The sequence below is a fragment of the Sinohyriopsis cumingii genome, chromosome 3 (assembly GCF_028554795.1).
Source record: "Sinohyriopsis cumingii isolate HCF-2022 chromosome 3, ASM2855479v2, whole genome shotgun sequence".
In the NCBI taxonomy this organism is placed as follows: domain Eukaryota; kingdom Metazoa; phylum Mollusca; class Bivalvia; order Unionida; family Unionidae; genus Sinohyriopsis; species Sinohyriopsis cumingii.
The window spans coordinates 127330013-127352942 of record NC_142963.1 but is presented as its reverse complement, the minus strand read 5'-3'; the positions used below and the strand labels follow the sequence as shown (position 1 = coordinate 127352942).

Here is a 22930-nt window from a genome sequence, read left to right as displayed (position 1 = left end):
AGGGTTCCTCCTAAACCTATGGGCAAATCAAGCTGTTGAGCAGAAGCCATTTTTCTACTTTCAGTCACAATCACTTTGACCTCTGGGATTCTGACCCTGAAATTGACAGGGTTCTGCAAATTATCCTAAATTTATACCATGGTGGACAACTTGAGTTGTTGTACAAACTTGGTGACAAGCAGATGCAGATACAACAGACAACACCAATATATAATAATCTCTACATTATCAGCAGACATACAAAATGCACACACCATTACCATCAACAATAAATTTAACACATTAACCTCTGGAGGTTTTTGTCATTTTTGCCTGAAAATCAAGTAGGAAACACATTTTGAATGCTATTTCTGAATAGATCCAAAAACACCAAAATCCCAGGTGATCTTTCAACAACATACTGATCAATTGTGTTAGAAACATCATTTTTCATTGGCTATTTGGCTCGCGCATGAGCAGAAAGGTTAAAAGTTGGAGGGGTTTTTTGTTTGTTTTTTTTGTGCTAAATGGAGCCATTATTCTTGTATCAAGACCACTCTTTATTCCAAATGCCCATCTTACCCTACTTTTTGCAAGGTTCATCTGTCTGTTTGCAGTTCATACCAGTTTGCCATAGATCTGAGACCAAAACGTCTAAAATCCAGATACAAAATCGGATTCCGACCAAGGGCGAATTTTGGGTAGAAAAAAGTTGGGTCCAAAAAATGAGGTTTTTTTCATCTGTATTTTGTAGTGCAACTAGATATTCCAGATTATATGGTATCATTGTAGAGCTACACCTGTCTATCTTTATATAATACCACCCACTTTAGTGTATCATGCATGACCATGATGCTACAGAGCTCGGCAGTAGGCTACTACCTCCTGACACGTTATCTCATCACTAGGGGTTAATGTGTTAACATTTTTTTCTTCACATTTTTCATAACACATAAGGGTTAGTTTCATTGTCATATCAAATTTACAGTTGCTACAATTCAATGAGTTTCTCTCATTTTATAAATTCTGGAAAAACGTTCAATAATTTCAGATATAAGAATATGATACACTTACATGTCTTTACATTTAATAAACCAATGTAAAAAGAGAATAGTACTGTTCTGCTTTGAATCATCTGTGACAAAGACAGAACCCAAAACTTTCAGTATAAACTGACTCCAAACAGTTTAATTCTCTTTAATAAATGAGCCAACAGTTTCCAACTTAGACTGGCCATTTTAACTTGACCGTGTAAGCTACACTTAAGGCAATAATTATACTGGCAGCTTTTGAGAGATATTGCTGGCATAACAAACCAGAATTGTATTAAGCTTGAAATATGCTTCAAATTTTGAACTTTATCCTTTTTTCCTGATGTACCATACTTGGTAACAATATTATACAATTCAGCAGTGTTTTTTCAGTGTCTACAATTAGTGAAACATAAAACTTGAATGAATGACCAATGCTGTGAGAGACTACCTGTCCTGAGAGACCAAATTCTCAATACACAGATCTACTGTTATGACCTGTCAGAGACAATTTAAGAAACCACGACTTTTTGGCTGAAGAAGTGGTCTTTCAAGACAGTTTCTACTGCATATTCTTAGTATACAATAAAGTATATATTAGGCGTACAGTGTGCATTAAATATAACTGAACGGGTAAACATACAGCACTTCCAAACCTATATGAATGCATCAAGAACATTTCCTTCACCAAAAATCTCTTCATACAATCTTGACAAGCTTTGGCAACCTCCAAACTATATTAAACTTATAGTATTTAGATATATGTTAATTAGAGTCATGGTATGTAATTAGAGTGGCTTTTCTTTAGTACGTCTGATGTAAGTATTAAATACAGAAAAAAAGAGACTGGTAATGTGATCAGATTGGCTTGTCTGTAGTAAATACAGAAAAAAGTACGTACTGCAAATGTGATTAGAGTGGCTTTTATTTAATATATTTGAAGTATGCGCTGGATTGTGCTACAAGTCATGGTAATGTATGTGATTAGACTGGCTATTGTTTAGTACATACAAAGTATGCATTGGGTTATGTTACGAGTCATGGCATGTGATGTTATATTTAAACTATTACATGTATATTGAATGCAAAAAAGTTTGACCTGGAAATGCAGTGTTCAAGTTTGAAATCAAACTTTAAATATATTTTTATCATGTGTGTGTGTGTGTGTGCCTGTGAATTCTGAAGCATACAGAACAGTAAAATAATCTAGAGTAATGAACAATTAAAAAACTATCCAACCACAAATGGATGGAAAGGTAAAGCTATGTAGCAGACAAGAAGAATAAATTATTTGACAAAACTCTCCACAGTACTAGTGCTACAATGTGCTGTTGACATTACCTATGACCTTACCAAAAATCTGTGGTTGAATGGTACACTTTTACATTTGTGACCTGCGACCTTGGCATTAATTTGTGGGAATGGTAAAAGTGTGTATTTGTAAATAAATGGTACAGTGATGGTGTTTGTTGAAACAGTTGTGCATGCAAAAACAGTGCAACTTTAACAGAATGCATAGATTTGCCAGCACCAACCACTGACCAACAACAGTTTGAATATTCTTACATCTGTCTGTATCACCTATGTAAATGGTTACTATACCTTGCTGTTACTGTCTGCTGTAGCCTGATAGGTGATAGCAGGAGGGACAGGGGCCCCCTGATTTGTGTATGAACTGTCGACTATACAAGCCTGCAGCTGTAAAAACACAAGCAGCAAAACCTCATGCTTAGAGATGAGTACCACTCAGCATTAGTATCAAGCAGCATCACTACACAACATTACACAACACTACAAGTACACAGCACACTACTAACTCACTAGCAAATAATTATCTAAACGTCATACGAGTCTAATATATTTATCTTGCCAGAAGGTCAAAAAATTCTGAGCTTGAAATCACATTTCCACTCCCACCAAATCAAAAACTGAATTTCAAAAGTAATGTTCTTTGTGAGTGGTTGACAGATAATCCCAAACTCAAATATTTTATGATCTCCAAGCTAAAGAACTGACTTAAATTATGAACTGAATTCATAGTTTAAGCCTCGTTCTGAGAGTATGCAGATGTGGCACCACTGTATGATATGTAGATGATATAGATACTGTATCTTTACTGCAGCCTTGCCAAACATATCTTCCACACTGCAACAATGGAATTTCTATGTGTTGTCCCACATTGTAACATGAGAACCTGACCATTTAACTCATTAAGCCCTGGAGGTTTTTGTCGTTTTTGCCTGAAATGCGAGTAGGAAACACATTTTGAGGGCTGTTTCTGAATACATCAAAATACATCGACTTCCAACAGATTTTCCATTAGCCATATGCCTAGTTGTGTTAGAAACATCATTTTCCATTGGTTATTTTGCTCGCGCATGAGCAGAAGGGTAAAAGTTAAAGTTCTTTTTTCTTTTTTTTGTTCAATCGACCCATTATTTTCGTATCGAGACCACTCTTTATTTCAAATGCCCACCGTATCCTACTTTTTGCAAAGGTTAACCTGTCTGTGTGCAGTTCAGACTGGTCTGCCTTAGATCTGAGGCCAAAAAGTCTAAAATCCAGACACAAAATCGGATTCTGACCACAGGCAAATTTTGGGTGACCAAAAAAAAAAAAAACGGGTCCAAAAAATTAGATTTTTCCCTCTGTATTTTATAGTGCAACTAGAATGTCCAGATTATTTGGTATCATTGTAGAGCTATATCTGTCTACTTTTATGTAATACCACCCACTTTGGTGCATCTTAAATGACCTTAATGCTGCAGAGCTCGGAAGTTGGGTACAGCCTCATCACGCCTATTGGGCATGGGGGTGAATGAGTTAAGCTTTGGATGTAGGGGTCTGTTAATAGAAAAATAATTCCAGCTCTCAGATAACTTTGATTTATAGCACTAAAAAACTATTATATCTTGTAGACTAGCTGAGAAAGAAAAGAATAAAATGGTGATGGAAAATAAAAATAAGTATACCCCTGCTTGAAATTAAAATCCAGGGCCTGACCCCCATTAAATCATTGGTCCCATTATGTAACTATCAACAAATGGCTTCACTTTATAGACTCTTAATGAAAAAAGGAGACATTAAGTAGAGCTGACATGCATGTTGGAAAGATATGTTCTACAATGATAGTAGCCAAGAAACCTAAAAATTTAATTCATACTGATATAATAGATTTAAGTAATGGAGATATCAAGCGCAGTTCAGCTAATGTGAATGTCAAACTCATTTAAAATTATGTGTCCATGTTCAAAACCAAACAAAGTCTTAGGATTTTCATGACAGCTAGCTTTTCAAATTTCAGATAAATCTAGAAGAGCACTTTGTAGAAATAAGATAAATGTAATAGTCCCGAACATTTTTCTTTGTATGGTATTTGCTGTCAACATTTAAGAATCTGCATAGTAACTATAAAATCTTACGACATCTAAAACAGCTGAAGTCTTGGATGATTACATAACAGTGTTTTCTAAACTAATCCAAGTTGTGGATGCTGACAAAAGTATACTGAATATATACCTGCTTTCAACCAAAAAAGAATATCTGGGGCAATATACAAAGCAGCACTGAATCTTCATGTGGCAAGTCATGTAACTGGACAATATCATTCATTTTCGCCAATAGTTATGAAAGTTCATGTACAAACCAAATGTCTCATCAAAAGGTACATATACAATGATTCATTTACATCTGTCAGCTACCGGCATATACCATCACTTATATCTGTCAGTTGAAGACATCTACCATCTATGAGATCATCTTAGCTTGATTCTAGGAAAAATCTGTACTGAAGTGCCCAACAACCTTAGTTTTTGGCAAAATTTAGTTGTGCAGGGTTATTCTAAAGCATGACAAGGTGATCTACACTTTCCAATTCTAAAATAGCAAAAGGTGGTGTAATAGTTATTGATTTAATGTATATAATGAACTGCCTGTTTTTTCATTTTATTATTAGAAACTATTGTTCCACTCTTTAATTTTGATGAATAAATTATTAAAATTTATTGCATTCTAAAATATTCACAATTTAGTTGTAATAACAACGGTAACATCATCAACAGGATTATTACTCGAAGTCCCAAAAGCAAAGGTAAATAATGTAAAATAATACAAATGAACAAACTAACCCTTCAAGTCAATGTTATCTCTGAATCTTTATAATGATGTGTACTATTTACAAATGTAAGATCAACATAGTTGCACCAGGTTGGACATTGAAGAACAACGTATTAGTAGTTTGTTAATTATTAGTGAACATGCTCATTTACACAAAACTTGCATTAAAATTAGGACTCAAGAATTTTAAAGTGTTTCAGTGAAATGAAAGACCTCAACAGTCACAAGTTACTGCAACTCAGTGTGTACATTATTCCTCAATATATGACAGTTTCAAAATTACAAAAAAGTTAAATACATGTAATGGTAACCTGTGGAAAAGAGTGTAAAAAGGATAAAAGGCTAACATACCAGCCAATTAAGCACATACTGTAACCAGTCCAATTTTAAAGCTACAGATTTAAATTGAATTGTCCGATCTGGACTATTTATGCACAATTTAGTGCCTTGAACTGTGAGTACTCATGGCTTGTTTGATTGGCTTATACAATCTTCAATAATAATTAAAAAAATTCCATAAAAACTGTGTCCCTCCACCAATTTTTTGTCACGGCTGCTAAAACTCTCAGATAATATTTACCACAGGAAACAATTACTTAATAACCTTAGAAACTACTTAAAATTGTTAAAACAGCTAATATGTAAACATTTAAACACAAAATGATGCATGAATTGATAGAAGGTACTGGGCAAATTAATCAATATATTGGCAGTCTAAGTAAATAAATATTTTGTTTGCAAGGACTGACAAAACACATGTGCCTTGGCAACTACACAGTATTTTGCAATACATCCTTCTGTCTGCATTACAGAAGACAATCCCCAATTAAATGAAATGCCTGGGCAAAGTTCAATTATAAACCAGAAGTCAGGAATAAATATAACTGGTAATAGTACTTTTCTATAATTCATCGCTCTGCTTGTTTCATTTTCAATTACCAATGTTTGTTAAATAATTAAGAAGTAGATGCTGACCTAGTGTGTAAGAGAGAAAGACCACAGACACACACACAAACACACACACAAGAGATCCATGCACTGCATATCTACCAGATATTACTCACAAATAAGCTCAAACGACCATTTGCTTCCATGAAATGTCAGATGTTGAACCAATTCAACTGTCTGGTCAGTATATTCTCTTCAACTGTTTAAACACTCCATGGACACAAAGCAACATACAATGATAGATGTGTGAAAGCTCATCTCCTCTACTTACCAAAACCCAACATGTATAAACAATTGCCCAAGGGTTTGTAATACACAACATAAATTAGGGCATGTCAACACACATTTGACCGTAACAACAAAATATGTGTAGTGAATGTGCTGGCTTAGCTTAAAGCTAAAAACGTAAAAAAGAAATTAGAGACAACTGCAAACATTAGTATCATTTTCTGATACTTGTTTGAAGAGCTGATTAACTAAAACTTTTCTTCAGACTGAACCAGAAATGACAATTAACTGTTATGTCTTTTTGAGTATATAAATCTTCTTGTTGTCAATTAATAATTTTTAAAAGCAGTACAGTGAAGGATAATATTCTCACTCTGTGAAATTCTATAGTATAATTTTCTGAGAATATTTTTATTATTTTGTCAATAAATAGTCAGAGAGAAACCTCATAAATCATGGAAGGATAATACTAAAGCTCAAGTAAAAACAAGTCTGTAACTCAAAATGACACATTTTCTGGTACATCTTAATTATGTATATTAAGGTTTTAGTTTTTTGTTACATTTTATACAGATCTCCTCTCCCTCATTATAACACATTAGTGGGAGTCCATAGCCCCTGACTACATTATGTACAGAACTGTGGCATACCAAGTACAGAGATATATGGAACTAAGATGTATGGTGAATACCATAATTTACACAGCCACAATATAATATGCACTATACAAATTTGTTAAATAATAGTGTTTTGAAAAGGAAATGAAGATACAAGACAAAGTTTCACCTTGTTTTCTTTTAACCTTTATTATTAGTGAATTGGTATGACTTTGGTCATGTGGTTCATAGTAATATGTTATTTCTGGAATATCATTATAATAGGGTATATTATAACGGGGGGGAGAACTGCACCTTCCTGCACTGTTTGATACTTAATTTAACAATTATCTGCTGACCACATTAATTTTTTAAGGCAAAAAATTGTTAGCAGTATCTGCCAGCCCTTGATGATTCCTTGTTAATTTTCATACACCTCCATTAATTGTGTCACCTTCAAGAAAAACTTTTTCCCACTTGCATGGTTTCAAGTATCTTATTTACTTTACCCAGGACTGGAGTAAACAAAAACCAGCATCCAAACTGAAAGCATCCTATATTCACTGCTATGTTTAAAGAACTGTAACCCTATAAACTTGATTCAAATAAACAAGACACAAAGCACCAAAGAAACCTTTAGTAAATGCCACCATTTAATAATACGTATTTAATTGTACATGGGGAAAGAGTGGTAGTGTTCTCCATGCCCATTACAATTTTTCCCACATGAAGAATGTCTTACATAAAACTATGATAAATAATACAATTTACATGTGACAGGTCTTTAGCTAATGGTTTTGCCCCCAGAAATCCTAGGACCTGAGCAGTACTGTTCCACTACCACCAGCATTTAGCAATTAGCTTCTGCAAGACAGATTTTGTAGGTACTGTATATATACACATACAAGTCAACCACAGTACATGTGACTACTGTTAAATGTCACACCATTTGTTTAATCTCGTCTTAATGTTTGCAACTGTTTATTCATTTTTTTAACACCAGAACATTACTAGCTTCAAAATGTATTTTTAAGTACTACATCCCATTGGTAAATTTAAAATGATCTTTGGAGGGTGAAATTAATTTTAATTACATAATACTTACCTACTACTATTGCATTGCTTTCCTTTCCAGGACTCTAGTCCCCAGTCCAAGCTAATTATTCCTGCCTCTAAACTGTACTGGAGGACCAGAATTAAAAAGAAAATGATCCCTATCTTACTCTTTAGTCAAACGAGAGAATACCATCCTCTTTTAACTTGGATCTATACAGTACAGGACATCAGAGTGGATGGCGGGAAGAAATGTTTGCAATATCAGACAATAGTAGGTAAATATTACAAAATTATAAATGGTTTTACACCCACCCACCCCACCAAAACCATATTACCTGATTCTAATGATTGCTGAACTTTCCATTTTAGGAAGGAGGCAAATGGCCTCAACAAATCTGGTATAAAAACTGTTGTTCATACTAGAGGTTAAGGTGTTACATGTATACCACAGCATTTTTTTTTCTCAGTGGTATGATCCACTGTATGTTTTCACTGTACTGGTACTTCAGTAGCTTCCATGAGTAAAGAATGTACAGAAATTCCAATCTAGTTATGAATTTAATGCAATTATCAGGAGTCTTTCATTTTTCATTAAAAATAAATAAAAAAATTATTTTCTTGATATAAAAACAGCAGACTTTGTCAAAATTAATTTTGAATAATACAAATATATTTATGTACTTTTGATTACGTTACATATTTGCAAAATGGGATTTTGTTAAAGATATTCGGGCCAAATCCAAAATTTGGACAAATTTCAGATTTTTTAAAAAATGTTTTTTTTTTTTAGTTATTTGCAAGTGCATGTTAATGTGTGAAGTATGTATTTTCCTTTGTAAGACTGTGAATAATACAAAGATTTTCAGAAAAGCATTAATTAATGTTAATATCTCAAGTCCACTAAATATTTTCTTGTTTGTTGATTAAGCGTGTCTTGTGCTGAATGGCCCGCTCTGCTAAATATTTAGCCCTGATATTGGCCTCCCCGCTCAAAGTTTCCTTGCATATGATATCAATAGTGTAGAAGTAGGCTTCAGCCCCAAACACGTCATATTTTTATCAATACAGTCTCTAATGTCAACACAATCTCTGAGGGTGTCAGCTACAGTGTAAGCTTACTTATCCCATTGTAGTTACAGATTTAAGATTACAATTTATTCAACAATTAACACACATGTAGCAAATTTATCTACTATAACATGTTCACCATTCAGTTTTGGAATTTTCATGGCAGTGGCAGCTGTGATTTTATTATTAGCAGAGATATTTTATTTTATCTCAAAATAAATTAGTTTTTCTTCATAATATAATGGATACAACATCATTTTATTTTGCTATAAATCTGTGCAAGATGTTTTTCCAGCTACTGAAAGACATAATTATAAAAAGAGTCAGGTCCCTGCAACAAAACATTAAATTGTTTGTTCCTAATATAACTGTGGTTTACCATCTTACATATCGCAGTATATTCAGAAAGGATGGGCCACATTTCATACCACCATCATTATGCCCAACAAAAACAATTCCTCTATTGTGCTGCACCAGAGATCAAAGACAAAAGTAGGAAAAGGTATTGTGAGACCATCAGAAGGTGGCTCTCATAAATGTATCCAAAGATGAGCGATTCAAATAGGCTCAAGATGAAGCAATAGCCCTAACTTCATGGGCTTTAATTTAATTCTCACTAAAGAAAGGTCTCTTTCAGTGAGAGACTGATAAACTCTTTTGATAGTGAGGACAATCCACCTGGAAACAGTGGATGCCAAAATATCAGAGGAACCCTTTTAATTACTCCCTTCTTACTCCTTTAGAAGAAGCCTAATTAAAACCTTGAAGTCCTAACAATCATCCCAGCACAAATATAAATGAAACAAGGGTTCTCAACAGAAAGGTGAGCTACTGAAGCTGATTCTTAGAAACACAAATTGGCAAAGAAGAGAGTGTGTGTATGATTGTGATTTTTAACAAAGCTTTAAAACAAATTCAGTCATATTACTACAATGTCTGCTGTGTGGCAGTTTATAGTGATGTCTAGCACTGAGGCATGATGCCACAGACATGTAGCATGACGTCCCACCCATTCACATTATCCTGACACAAGCCAACCAATCCAAAACACTTAACCTCTTAATGGTGAGTGCCCAGCAAGGCAGCTCTCAGTAGCATATTTATAAGCCTTTGGTATGACTTGGCTGGGGTTCAAACCTGCAACCTTAGGCATCCAAGGCAGGCACTCTAACCACTAGACCACCAGAGCAGAAGCAAAGAAGAGAAACTTAATCATGATTACTGTTGACTCTTAAACAACCCTTTTATATTGACAAGGCATGAAGCTCACTCCTCCTCCTTGCTGACGTTGCTAATGACAGCAAACAGTCATAACGGTAAGGTTCTTGAAGGAAGGTTTGCACAGAAGTTCATGTGGGGGTTTCGACAACACCCAAATAATACATAAAAGATTACATCTAGTCATTAATGACTAAGATATCATTCTCTGAAGCTCAAATTACCTGACAAGTTCAGAAAGGTGTTGGTCTAATGCAATGGTGGTAACCCAAGAAAACTTGAGTGTCTGAAAGGGCTACCCAATAGTCCTTAATAGTGAACATTGAAGATTATCTCTCCTCAGAAAGGAAAAGAAAATCTGCAATTGTGCTCAAAGGTAAACAGCTTGAAGTAATGAATTTACTAGCACATCAATCAGAGAAGATTCTCCGTTTTACACTATAATGCCTTCAAGCAGATTGCCCCCTAGTCTGGATGAGACAGTAACCTTGCTTGAAAACTGGCCCACCCCCACCCCCAATGGATTACTTGATTACTTGAGATGAGTCAAGCAGGACTGGAGAATCTGTAGGCTGTTGTGGAGGTGAGAGACCCCACCACCATGCTATGACAGCAGGTACCTCTGTAATAATCTCTTGGACTCATCTACCAGCAACAGATCTTTGAACCAGGACTGTTAAGGCCACCATTAGGCTACCAATTTGCACTGAACCATGAAGGTCCTGACTTAGTGGAGCACCTGTAGAAAAATTTTGGAATGTCGGAAGGCATTCACATCTTTCCTTAATAGTGCCAATTTGGACTGGTACAAGAAGATGGGGGCAGGGGGGCTACAAGCTAGGAGAGGATATTCTGGAAAATGAAGCTAATAGCCATCCTTTAACTTGAAATGAGTCCAAAAAAAACCTATGAAAAATGGTCTGAAGAGGGAGATGTCAAAACAGGGTTGTCCCCATCCTAATGCTGCTCATGGAGGCCGATGGTACTAACCCTACTAGTGTTCCTACTAGGTTAAATGGGATCACTGATCCCTTCTATACTGTCTATGGGGTGTGGCAGCCCCACCTAAATTTTCTTGGCCCTGACCAGATGAGACTGAGCAGGTCCATGGCCTGTCTAATGCACCCTCTCCAGGGAGCCATGGAGATGGCTGGGGGTGGGGGTAGGAGGAAAATTCACTTCCCAGAAAGGGAGGTCCACATATCCCATAGGGACAAAAAAAGAACACAGAAGGACAGAAAGCTGATATGATGCCCCTTCCTAGTTGGATGAGCACAAACCAACTCCATATTACCATGGGGATTCAAATGCAATATGGAACGTGGGGGAGGATGATTCAGTCTCTATTCCCAGACTGATAATCAAAACCAGGTAACCAGTGTTCAAAGCCCAAAGACTGGGGAGTGGTGGTGACCAGAAACCCATGACCTGTGCCAGGTGTCAAGTGACTGGTCACTGGTCCAAAGACAACATATCAGACAGCCATCCATGAATGCACAGCCTGTGCTGGCAAAACAGGTGGGGTGAGTGTCTCATAATACCTTCTTGTGTCCACATTTGTTATATGCCATACTACTGTATATACAAAGAAAGCACAACTGGATGTACTGTATATACTTGCTTACAAGACAAATCTAACTTTAAACTGTAGAGATCCAGATCTGCCAGCACATAATGCACCAGCATAGCTGGGTATATTATGTTTCTTCAGAGTAAGCAGTAAAACAAACAGCATAGACCCAGATCTGTGGCAGATCAGGGTTCATGATGTTTACAGTTGGACCTCACTTAGAAGTGAATATATACGGTCATGACTACTAAAACTAATTCATGAACTAATAAAACAATTCACAAATATGCCAGATTCACAAGACTCAAGTGGGCATAAAGAAGGAAGACAAAGAGGTAATAAATTAAGAAAAATAATTAACTGATAAGGTAAAAGATGGAAGATTGTGGTCCTAGACTTAAGAAGATTTACATTAAAAACTTTCTTAAGCACTGTATTTCAAAAAATACATAATTGTTTGCATGAAAAATTAGACTTTTTGCATCAGTCAGGCCCATGTATGGTAGTATCACACACAATTTCTAATTCTATTAAGCAAAATTTTTGTGATTTAAATCATCAGTATATTATTTTTTTCCAATTCAGGATTGTTTGTAAGATTCAGCAAAAATCAATTACATGTTAGTCTTCATAGCTAATTCTCAATGTCAGCCTGAAGTAAAATGTAACCCAAGAGTCAGGCAACATACCATGACCTGAAACTGGCAAATAGACTATGTCAATTTCTACTGAAGATTGAACAAGCCAATAATACATGCCATGAGCACTCACAGTGCATGGTACTGGTGGCACTTCAAATCAAATCATGAACAAGTGTGAACTGGACAATTCATTAGAAACCCATGGGTATTGGGGTTACTCTTAGTAATGCTCTAAAACTGAACTAAAACATGCAAAGTATATTACACTAAGATTGTGCAGAAATACATTACTTAATGAGGCAGTTATTTGTTCTATTGGACTAGTTCATATTCTATTTTCATGTAGGACTAATTAAACAGTATGAGAAGGCTTCCGGTGAAAACCTCATGCTGAATATTACTTTTCACTGCGCTGGAGTAGCAGCAAGATTTTCAAGACGGCCACTGTGGAAGTCATTTAGAGTCAACAATATATGTATGAAGTCGTTCAGTGAAAACCCAATGCTGACGTAACCATCCATGACAAGATTTTCACGATGATCATTGTGGTGGCCCTATTGGATGTTCAAGCAGCACCATTTTCATTTCGGACCATGGGATGAATGTGTGGGCAAAATTCCATGGCATTTCTTCAGTTTAAAAAGAGTAGCATATCTTGTGCTAGTGGACAAACAGACAATGGACATTGGATGATAGACAACAGACCATACCATAAGATCTTCTGGTCATTGCCCATTAGAGCTAAATATCTTAAGTGTTTTATTCAGTATGTCAACATCAGAATAAGGAATGTACCTCCAAAGCATAACATACCCTAAGGGAGCTAACTCATCTAAAATGTATATACAAGGGATGAACATATTTTCTTATATAAATAATACACTAGAAACACACCAATGCTTTAAGAGTAACCCTTAAAACAATTTCTGAAAAGCACGTCCAAAGAAAGTTTAATTAAAATTGGTCAAGCAGTAAACAAGCTGAAACTCGCTATGTGGATGGACAGATAACAGACAGAAGGTGATAGACAGGTATGGAAAATCTATCCTAATAAACATCACTCTCTAATTTTTGTTTGATATTTTGTCCACTACATCCTAACTTGCAAGTATGGAGAATCCATTCTACAAACACCAATCTCTAATTTTTATTTCATCAAAATTTACATATTTATATTAAGAATATTTACCAGTTTCCTTGAGTATACAAATAAAAACATTGACAATTTTGTAATTATTTCAAAATGCCAAACATTATAAAGAACTTTGACCTACCGAATCTATGTTGAATTGATTACCTAATGCTTTATTTTTGCAGTTTTTTGTTTAACTCATTAAATTGTAATGGTCTAACTGGTGTTAAGGTTGTGAGCAGATAACTTAAGTAAAATAAATTCAGAGTTTATTCAATTTCTAGGATGCACAACTGCAGAATATATGCTCACTTATAACAACATAGCACTAAATGTTCAACCAAATGCATGAAAATTGTACATTATATTTTCAAGTCCTACCTTTATTTTCTTCATTAAATTCCTCCAATTTTCCACAAAATTCCTACTCCCCTCTTCTTTAACCTCCCCTTCTTTAACCTGAGGGGAGGTTCTCCCCTTAATTTTTGGTTCTAGAATAGAATCTACACAAGTATTAGAATTAAAAGGTTAGATGTCAGGGAAAATTTTAAACTTAAAGTAAAAATTAACTACACTGCAATGTTCCATGCATTCCCAAGAATGATATGATGTGATGTGATTTGGACTTTTAACATCGCTTTAAAAATTTTTCAGTCACATCAATACGATGTCAGCAATGTGGCAGTTTATAGTGATGTCTAGTACTGAGGCATCATGCCACAGACACATAGTATGATGTCCCACCCAGACATATTATCCTGACACCAGGCTGACCAGTCCTAACACTAATCTCTTAATGCTGAACACCCAGTAAGGCAGCTGTTAGTACCATTTTGTAAGACTTTGGTATGACTCGACCGGGGATTGAACCCATGACCTCCCGCATCTGAGGAAGATGCTCTAACCTCTAGGCCACCGGAGTGGTCCCCAAGAATGATACATCTGGCTTACTTCGCAACAGCATGACCCAGATACTAATCATACCGGAATAGGAAAAACAGGTTGCTTCCATCAACTTTTGATCTCAGTGACTGAAAATGAAACCCCTAAAAAAGCATGTAGTTTCACGTAATCACATGAAACACTGCTCAAGATGAGGTTTATGCACAAAGTTTCAAACAAAATTTTAACAGTGTTAACAACAATGCTGTCACCACTGTAAAACTGATCCATATATTTCTGTTAATCTTAGCAGGTAAAACGAGTATGGAAAAGCTTAATTTCTCTAATTTCTAATCATGTAGCTAAAGCAATAAAAGCCACTTTGGTATATAAACATGAAACCGGAAGCATACAAATTATATTTCACTAGCAATGAAAACCAAACCAAAAGCTAAAAGCTTTGTAATGTAAAACAAATTCTGCCACACCAAACAAGTTTATCATCAATTCACACAACAGAGGTAAGCAAAAATATAATGGAATATGCAAGGTACTGCTGGTGACCATAACAAAATTTAAACCCCCAAAAATGTTGAAACCGTACCTGAGAGGTATCTTTTTCACGCACAACTGACTGAAGCTTGTTGGTCAAGTCACGATTGGCATCATGCATTTTCACCAGCTCTTGTTGTGTCGTCTCTAAACGGTCTTTCAAAGAAACAACCTGGTAAGAAATGAAAAACTAAAATAAATCATGTTTAAATTAGAAGGAATACATCCAATACATACTCTCAATGCTCTGGTAAGAGTCATATTCATTTTCTATATTTTGATAATAAGAAGTTAAAGGATATTACCATACAACTAAATGACAAAAGTCCCTTGAAGGGACTCATGCTCTACTGGGCAAAAAGAATTGCCTGGACTTCAAGGCAAGACCATTTCTTTTTTTAACCATTTCTTTTTTTAACTGCTGTGAGACCCAAATCTAATTTCAGTTTATGTAATATTTAAGAAAAAGGTCTTTACCCAATACTTCAACCATTGCAAATGTAAGCAAAACTACTGTAAGGTAAGAGTTCCCGAACCAACCTCATTTTCCAAAAGATCCACCAATGTCACATCTGCTCCTGAGGAGGCTGTAGCCCCAAGGTCATCGGCTTCAATATGGCCATCATTATAATGTTCCTGATAAAAGAAAATGAATAAAAAAGATGTATGCAGCAGAAGAGCATACCACCTACTGAAAGTAGTATCTTTTTATGCACTTTAAAGCAAAATAAAACAACTGTTCAGGAAAATGCTGATGATGCCTCAGTTTTTCACTGCTGTGAAATGATAGCTATTCTAATACACGTAAGAAATTAATATCATTAAATGTGAAGTATTGTTTCAATTGTTTACATCTTTCTTAAATTTCTATACAGGAATCAAGGATAACTTTTATCCTAATTGAACTTGGTTCACATGGTGATCCCCAAAACAACTGTGATGCCCCTAATTTCTAGAATATCAGTTGGAGTCCTTCCTTGGTTATTTGAGGCAAGATTAAATAATCATTTTTAACAGTCACAAATCACTGCAATGTCTTCTAATGATATCCTCTGCAGAAATCATTCACACCCACTAAGACTGAAAAGTGATAAGGAATGCAACTAACCGAATTCTCTGAAAGAATCACATTCTGATAAGTAAAAAAGATTTAAAAAATGTAAAGTGATTATTATTAAAGTTACTTTATCCATTAAACATTTTTCTTTAATCAAACAATATAAAAACCAAGCTCATTTCTAATTTGATGCTGTGAAACACTACTACACTATTATTTAATGTTTCTCATGCACTGCAAATGAAAGTATCCACTTACCTCATCCATATCCTCTGAATGAACAGACTCTTGATCTTCCCCTACCCTTTCTCCAGGAATGGACATAAGAAAGTTATATGGTTCCTTCTGTTCTGGTGGTGGTGAATGCAGTTTTGGTGTCTTCGTCCGTGATCGCTCTTTAATTTTGGTACTGGGTGATTTGGCCCTTCGCATTCTTTCCTCCTCATCCTCACTCTTATCACCACCAGACCTGCCACCAGGTTTAGGCAAACTCTCTGCAGACTGCCCTGAGGAAGTGAGGCTATCACTTCCCTCCACATATCTTCGCATGGGCAAACCAGTTGTGCTGGACCAGAATGTTTCTTGGCTGGATGAGGATGGGTAATTTCCACTTTTGGAGCTTGAAGTGGATTGAGATTCAATACTCTCACTAGTGTTAGATGCTGCCTGCTCCAAATGTTTCTCTGCTGGTAGGGACAAAATGGCAGACTGGCTCAGCAAGACATCATGATTTCCCACGTCCTTAAGTGAGAACAATTTACCAACATTTGAAGGATTTACATCTGAATAGTGTCGCCTCGCTGGCTTTGTTAGATCACGCAATAGTCTGGATTTCTCTGTATTTCCAGTCGAAAGTTGACTACTGGTGGAAGACTCAAGGTGAAGATCATCAATTGTTCTTGGTGAGGTGGCAGCTGGTGTAGTTTCAGCATTTGGTCCAGTTTTCTTGACTCCAGACTGAAGGTCCATGCATAAGCGAATAGCTTTCATCCAGTTGTTACGAATACCTGATGTCATGGCAGACAGCACGTATTCTCCATTTCCTGTCTGGAAATAAAAGCTAGTCATTAAAAATTGTCCTTTTATACTGTACTGTAAATTCATGGCGATAAATGTTTTATTTGTTTTGGAAAATTGTATTTTCATCAGTACTTATATCTGTGAATGGGGGTAGATCATTATCTTGTTTCTCAGAAAGATTAGGTCTCTGTGTCTTGTCGCAACTAAAAAATCAGCATAAATGGACAATCCATGAAATAAAATAGCAAATTAACAGTATAATTAAGTATATACATATATAAAATGTGGCCCCATCAAGAAATTTTGGACAAGCTCAAAATTATCAGATTAGTGAATCTTCATCAATGTATTCAGCTCTTTTGAGACATTTAGTCCATGTGTACAATTTTCTTAAAAGATACAGTCATTAAAACTTTAGAGAGAGAAGATCTTTTCAGTTTCAGGCACATCTTGCAGACCAATATCACAAAACTGTTCTACTATGTGACAGATCAAAATGGGTGAAGTAAGCTAGGAAGTACCAACAAGTCGAAGTACTGAAAATTAATTATGTATGTTTGCATTTAACCACACATCAGCACAACAGTAGCAAATTTTAAGGAAATTTTTAAAAAATGTACAAATCAAGAACTGCACAAAAAAATTAACAAAGATAAACATTTTCAAATAAATGTTACAAGAAAGAATACAAAAGATGATATTTACAGACAAGCACTGGCTAAATTACCATATCAGGAACACAAAATACTGTGCATCTTGGTGTTAGTAAATAATTCACATACAATGTTTTTGTGTGGTGAATTTATTTTAGCAGTGCTTACCTTGATACGAAATCCATAATTCCTTGGTATATTAAGTTCAGCAATATCATAACAGCTGGACAGATCTATCCTCCCATCTAAGCTACCACCTTCCTCGGCTTTGGCATCTTTGTAGTAACGCAATGAATTACCCGTCAGAACAAACCAATGTTTCTTCCAATCCTGGTAACAAAATTGATGAAAATTATTAGCTTCTGTTACGCATTACTCGTTTCAAAACAATTATTTCTTGTGACCTGGTCTCTCACCTGCAAATGTATGCTGATGAATTCCCCTTGAATCTGACTTGTAGAAACATCAACACAAAATGTATCACAAACCATTAACATTCTTCACAACACGAACATTACTGTTTCTGACAGAAAAGTGAATTGTATTATGCATCAAGTTAACACAGATATGACAGCCATAGAGGTACAGCAAGACAGAAATCTCATCAAATCTTGTTAGTTGCCTTTCTCTACCAAGGCAGTAAAATAACAGAGGACAACAGTGCCCTATTTGACAGTGTACGTATATTTAACTTTAGAGAGATATATTTTCCTTCAGGAGTCTTTTCTTTCTTACTAGGAATTAATGAAAACAAAGACTGACCCTAAAACTTTCAAGTTAAGTAGAATGAGAGGAATGGTGAGCAATTTCCTTTCATAAACATATCCGGCATCTCCTGCCCCCAACCTACCCTATGATGGTGAGGTGTCTATGACAAGGAAAAAGGCACAACTCATGCAAAAACAGTACTATCAGCATGCATATATCTTGATGATGACCATAACAAATGCTAGGTTTCACAGCAATCTACTAGCAAACAGACTCTCATACAGACTTACAATCTACTTTCCAAAATGAATTTCCAGGAACTCAAGATAAGACCATTTCTTCTTTTTTTTAAACTGCTGAGTGATGACACCATCTCTGATATTCCTGAGTAATAAGATTTCCAAATTAGCCATTGCAGTAACCCTATTGGGTAAAAGAACAGCACCTTTTTCATTTAGGACAAAACGTATACCATTAGAAAACTTCTGGTTAATACCCCATGTTGATATGACTTCCCGTCCAGGAGGAGTACCCTAGTTTGTCCTTACTGAAAATGCCAATTGGACATCAACCACAGCCGCCATCTTGGAAATCTTGCTATTGCTACTGTTTCCATTCAGAAGTAGTGACAATAATATTTTCAAAAGGCTTCCATGACAGCCATATTAAACATTAGATAAGCATCAGCTATATTGGATGATCAATCAGCGCCATTTTCATTTAGGCCCAACTAGACATCACAAGAAGTCTTTTAGTGAAACCCTCAGTTTTCATATGATCATCCACTCAGGAGTAGTGACAAGATTTTCAAGATGGACACTGGTGGAGAAACTGGATGTCCATGATGAACCATTTTCATTAGGACAAACTGGACATTATCAGCAAATTTCTGGTGAACACACCATGCAGATATGACTATCCGTTCAAGAGGAGTGTGATAACAATATTTCCAAAATGGCTGCCAGTTCAGAAGAAATGTGATAACAAGATTTCCAAAATGACTGCCCAGGTGACCATATTGGATGTCAGATGGCACAATTTCAATTACGACCAACCAGACACAAGAGTCTTCTGGTGATAATCCCATACTGATATGATTCAGAAGGAGTAATAATAGCAAGTTTTTCAAGACAGCTGCTGTGGCAGCCATACAAGGCATCAGATTGACACCATTTTCATTTCTGATCAACCTGATATTAATAAAGTCTTTCAGTGAAACTCCCATGTTCATATGACCATCCACTCAAGAGGTGTAGTATTAAGACAACTTGCAAGATGGCCACTGATATGTCCATATTGGATCTCCATACAGGTTCATTCTCATTTAGGATCAACTGGACATCTTAAAAATTCTTCTGGTGAATACTCCAAGTTGATATGACTTCCAATTCTGAGTAATGATAACAATATTTTCAATATGGCTGCCAAGGTGGCATACTGGAAACTAGATCAACACAATTTTCATTTAGGACTGACTAGACCTTGTGATGAACATGTGTGTAAAGTTTAAAGGCAACCCTCCAAGTAATTTAGGAGAAGTACTGATAACGAACTTGTGGTAACAGTTAAAGATATGTCAGATGACAGATGACAGAAAACAGGTCATCCTACAAGCTCTTCACATCTATGTCCAGCAGAGCTAAAAATCACCTGCTTCAAGGGTAAATTAAAATAATCATTCTAGTTACATATAACTACTAAATAATCTTTTGAACAAGAGGTCCAAGGCCTGAAATGGCTCACCTTGCTGGCATCTACCTAAGAGCCAAATGCAAGAGCAGTTGCCCAAAAACTCTGGATGAGTAGGATGCTTTCTGTAGAAATATTCTTCGAATGCTGTTGAATGTGTATGTTATGAAGAAGAATTTTTTTTCAAGTTTTTATGCCCAAATTCAGTCATTTAAAAGTTAAGAAAAATTTTCTAATTTTAAGAGATTGGCACCATTTGTACAAATGTAAAGCCTATCATGCCAAGATACTTAATGTCAAATTTATCAGATTCTGTTGAGTGTTTTTGAGAAGTCACTCAAAGTATTTTCCATTTTTATTAATGGTGAATTGGCATCATTTGCACATGTCTGAAAGCTATTCATGCCTGAAGGTTGTTTTGGACAAAGTCTGATGTGCCATTTTCAAAGATGTCATTTCATTTTTCTATTTTCTTCATAATGGTAGCCAAAATTTACAGCAGATGATGATATCTAATTGTGGGCCGACATCATCTGTAGTAAACTGAAAATCATCTATACCAAGAAGTTTTCTTTCAAATTCGGTCAAATTCTGGCATTTGGTTTTTTGAGAACAACTTTAAATGGTTTTTCTATGGTGGTAATATTTGATTGCAGATAAGCATAATTTGCACAAATTACAAAGACCTTCATATCTGGTTGTTTTCTTTAAAAGTTGGGTCAAATTCTTGATAGTGATTTTTGAGAAGTTGTCAACAGCAACTGTGAATGGATGATGCCTAACAGATGATGTAAATCAAGGACTATACAATAAGCTAAAATTTGTATTTTTTTGGTGGCAAATGCATAAATGAACTGGATTTAAAGAGACATAACTGAGCGGTACCTTCAAAAAGCAGTCCTATTTTGCATTTTATCCATTTACATCCAACTGCTGATCTCATTATGAAATATTTGTGTTATACCTTTTCTGATGTTCCCATTTTAATCAGCCATCCTTTTTTCATGTACATAAGGTCCTGAAATAAAAAATAAAAATCCCAATTACTCTATTGTAGTCTGCCATAGGTATAAAACTCTCAAAAGCCAATCTATATAATTATCATTTTCATGCAAAAAGTCAAGATATTATTGAGTCATGTTACATGTCTAATGGAACCATATCAATAACTAAAAACTTGTACGTCAAACATTCATACTTTCATCCAAAATGAATATTGTAAACAACAACTCTGACTATAACATTGCACTCACTGACCTAAATATCCAGACATCACAAAAATAATTCATTTTCACTCTCACAGGAAAATTCATGTACCACTGCTGTGTTTAAAACAAACCCTCCTAAGTGGTCAAGGCTATAAAAGATTCAATAGTGTTTATTTCCTGTTGTGATGTGGTCATTCAAAGCTGTTTGTATAGATGCAGGCACCCTTAAGTGGTCATGGTTACAAAGGATTAAATAAATATTAGTGGCGTTTATTGCTGTTTTGTGATGCAGATGTTCATAATAGTATCAAAACATATTTTGCAGAAAAATATTGTGGCTGTTGGTTGCATTCTGCAGGTGGTTTCTCCCAATATTGTAAATATATACAAAAATCAGTCCATGCTTGATGAGTGTGATCATAAATTATGCGATTGCCATCCATTCAGAAGGAGTAGTGATCACAAGATTTTTAAGACAGTTATGTCAGACTGGACCAACTAGACATCATATGAAGTCTTATGACTTTGTCTTCTGGAGAAGTAACAATAACAAGATTTTCAAGACAGTTATGTCAAATTGGACCAACTAGACATCATATGAAGTCTTATGACTTTGTCTTCTGGAGAAGTAACAATAACAAGATTTTCAAGACAGTTATGTCAGACTGGACCAACTAGACATCATATGAAGTCTTATGACTTTGTCTTCTGGAGAAGTAACAATAACAAGATTTTCAAGACAGTTATGTCAAATTGGACCAACTAGATATCATATGAAGTCTTATGACTTTGTCTTCTGGAGAAGTAACAATAACAAGATTTTCAAGACAGTTATGTCAGACTGGACCAACTAGACATCATATGAAGTCTTATGACTTTGTCTTCTGGAGAAGTAACAATAACAAGATTTTCAAGACAGTTATGTCAAATTGGACCAACTAGATATCATATGAAGTCTTATGACTTTGTCTTCTGGAGAAGTAACAATAACAAGATTTTCAAGATGGTTGCCACTACTACAATAATACTGCATGTCAAATCAGAAACATTTTTATTTAGGACAAGAAAAGGTCATTTTGCAAAAATAACATGCTGATATAGCCATCAATTGAGGAAAAGTACTGATGACAAGATTGTTTACGATGGTTACCATGGACAGACAGACAAAGGAAAAAATACCTTTCCATAAGCTCTTCTGTCTATGACCAGTATGACTAAAAACAAGGTTGTAGAGACCTACTAATACATATTATACATTTGTGACTTTTTCATTCCGACACTGTCCACCAATTATTTGAACCTGTTTGCCACAAGAGAATGATTATATAAAAACTGATGAAAAATTATTTACATTGTCCCATTCCATGACTTCTAAAACCTGAAAAAGTTAATTATTTTTCAAATTTGCTGAAAGAGATTACAAATTTTCAAGGTCCATTCTAGGATGCACATATGTGGGATTCACACTAATTTCTACAACACAAACTGAATGCACAAAAACTGCACAGCATTTTTGCAGTCCTTCCTTGTTTACTTTGATCAGCCTCCCAATAGTTTCTAAACATGTCTCCTTTTCTT

At 35.4% G+C, this 22930-nt stretch overlaps 1 protein-coding gene across 1 annotated transcript in view; it reads right to left on the bottom strand.

Annotated features, from left to right (window-relative positions):
* LOC149803808 (uncharacterized) overlaps positions 1-22930 on the bottom strand; it is a 151283-nt gene that overhangs the window by 40064 nt on the left and 88289 nt on the right. Inside the window, exons 8-12 of the mRNA XM_089953619.1 lie at positions 21109-21162; positions 17916-18077; positions 16333-17121; positions 15558-15653; positions 15070-15189 (exon numbers count right to left, since the gene is read on the bottom strand). Coding sequence (XP_089809745.1) covers positions 15070-15189; positions 15558-15653; positions 16333-17121; positions 17916-18077; positions 21109-21162 — 1221 coding nt within the window. The remainder of the gene's footprint in view (positions 1-15069; positions 15190-15557; positions 15654-16332; positions 17122-17915; positions 18078-21108; positions 21163-22930) is intronic.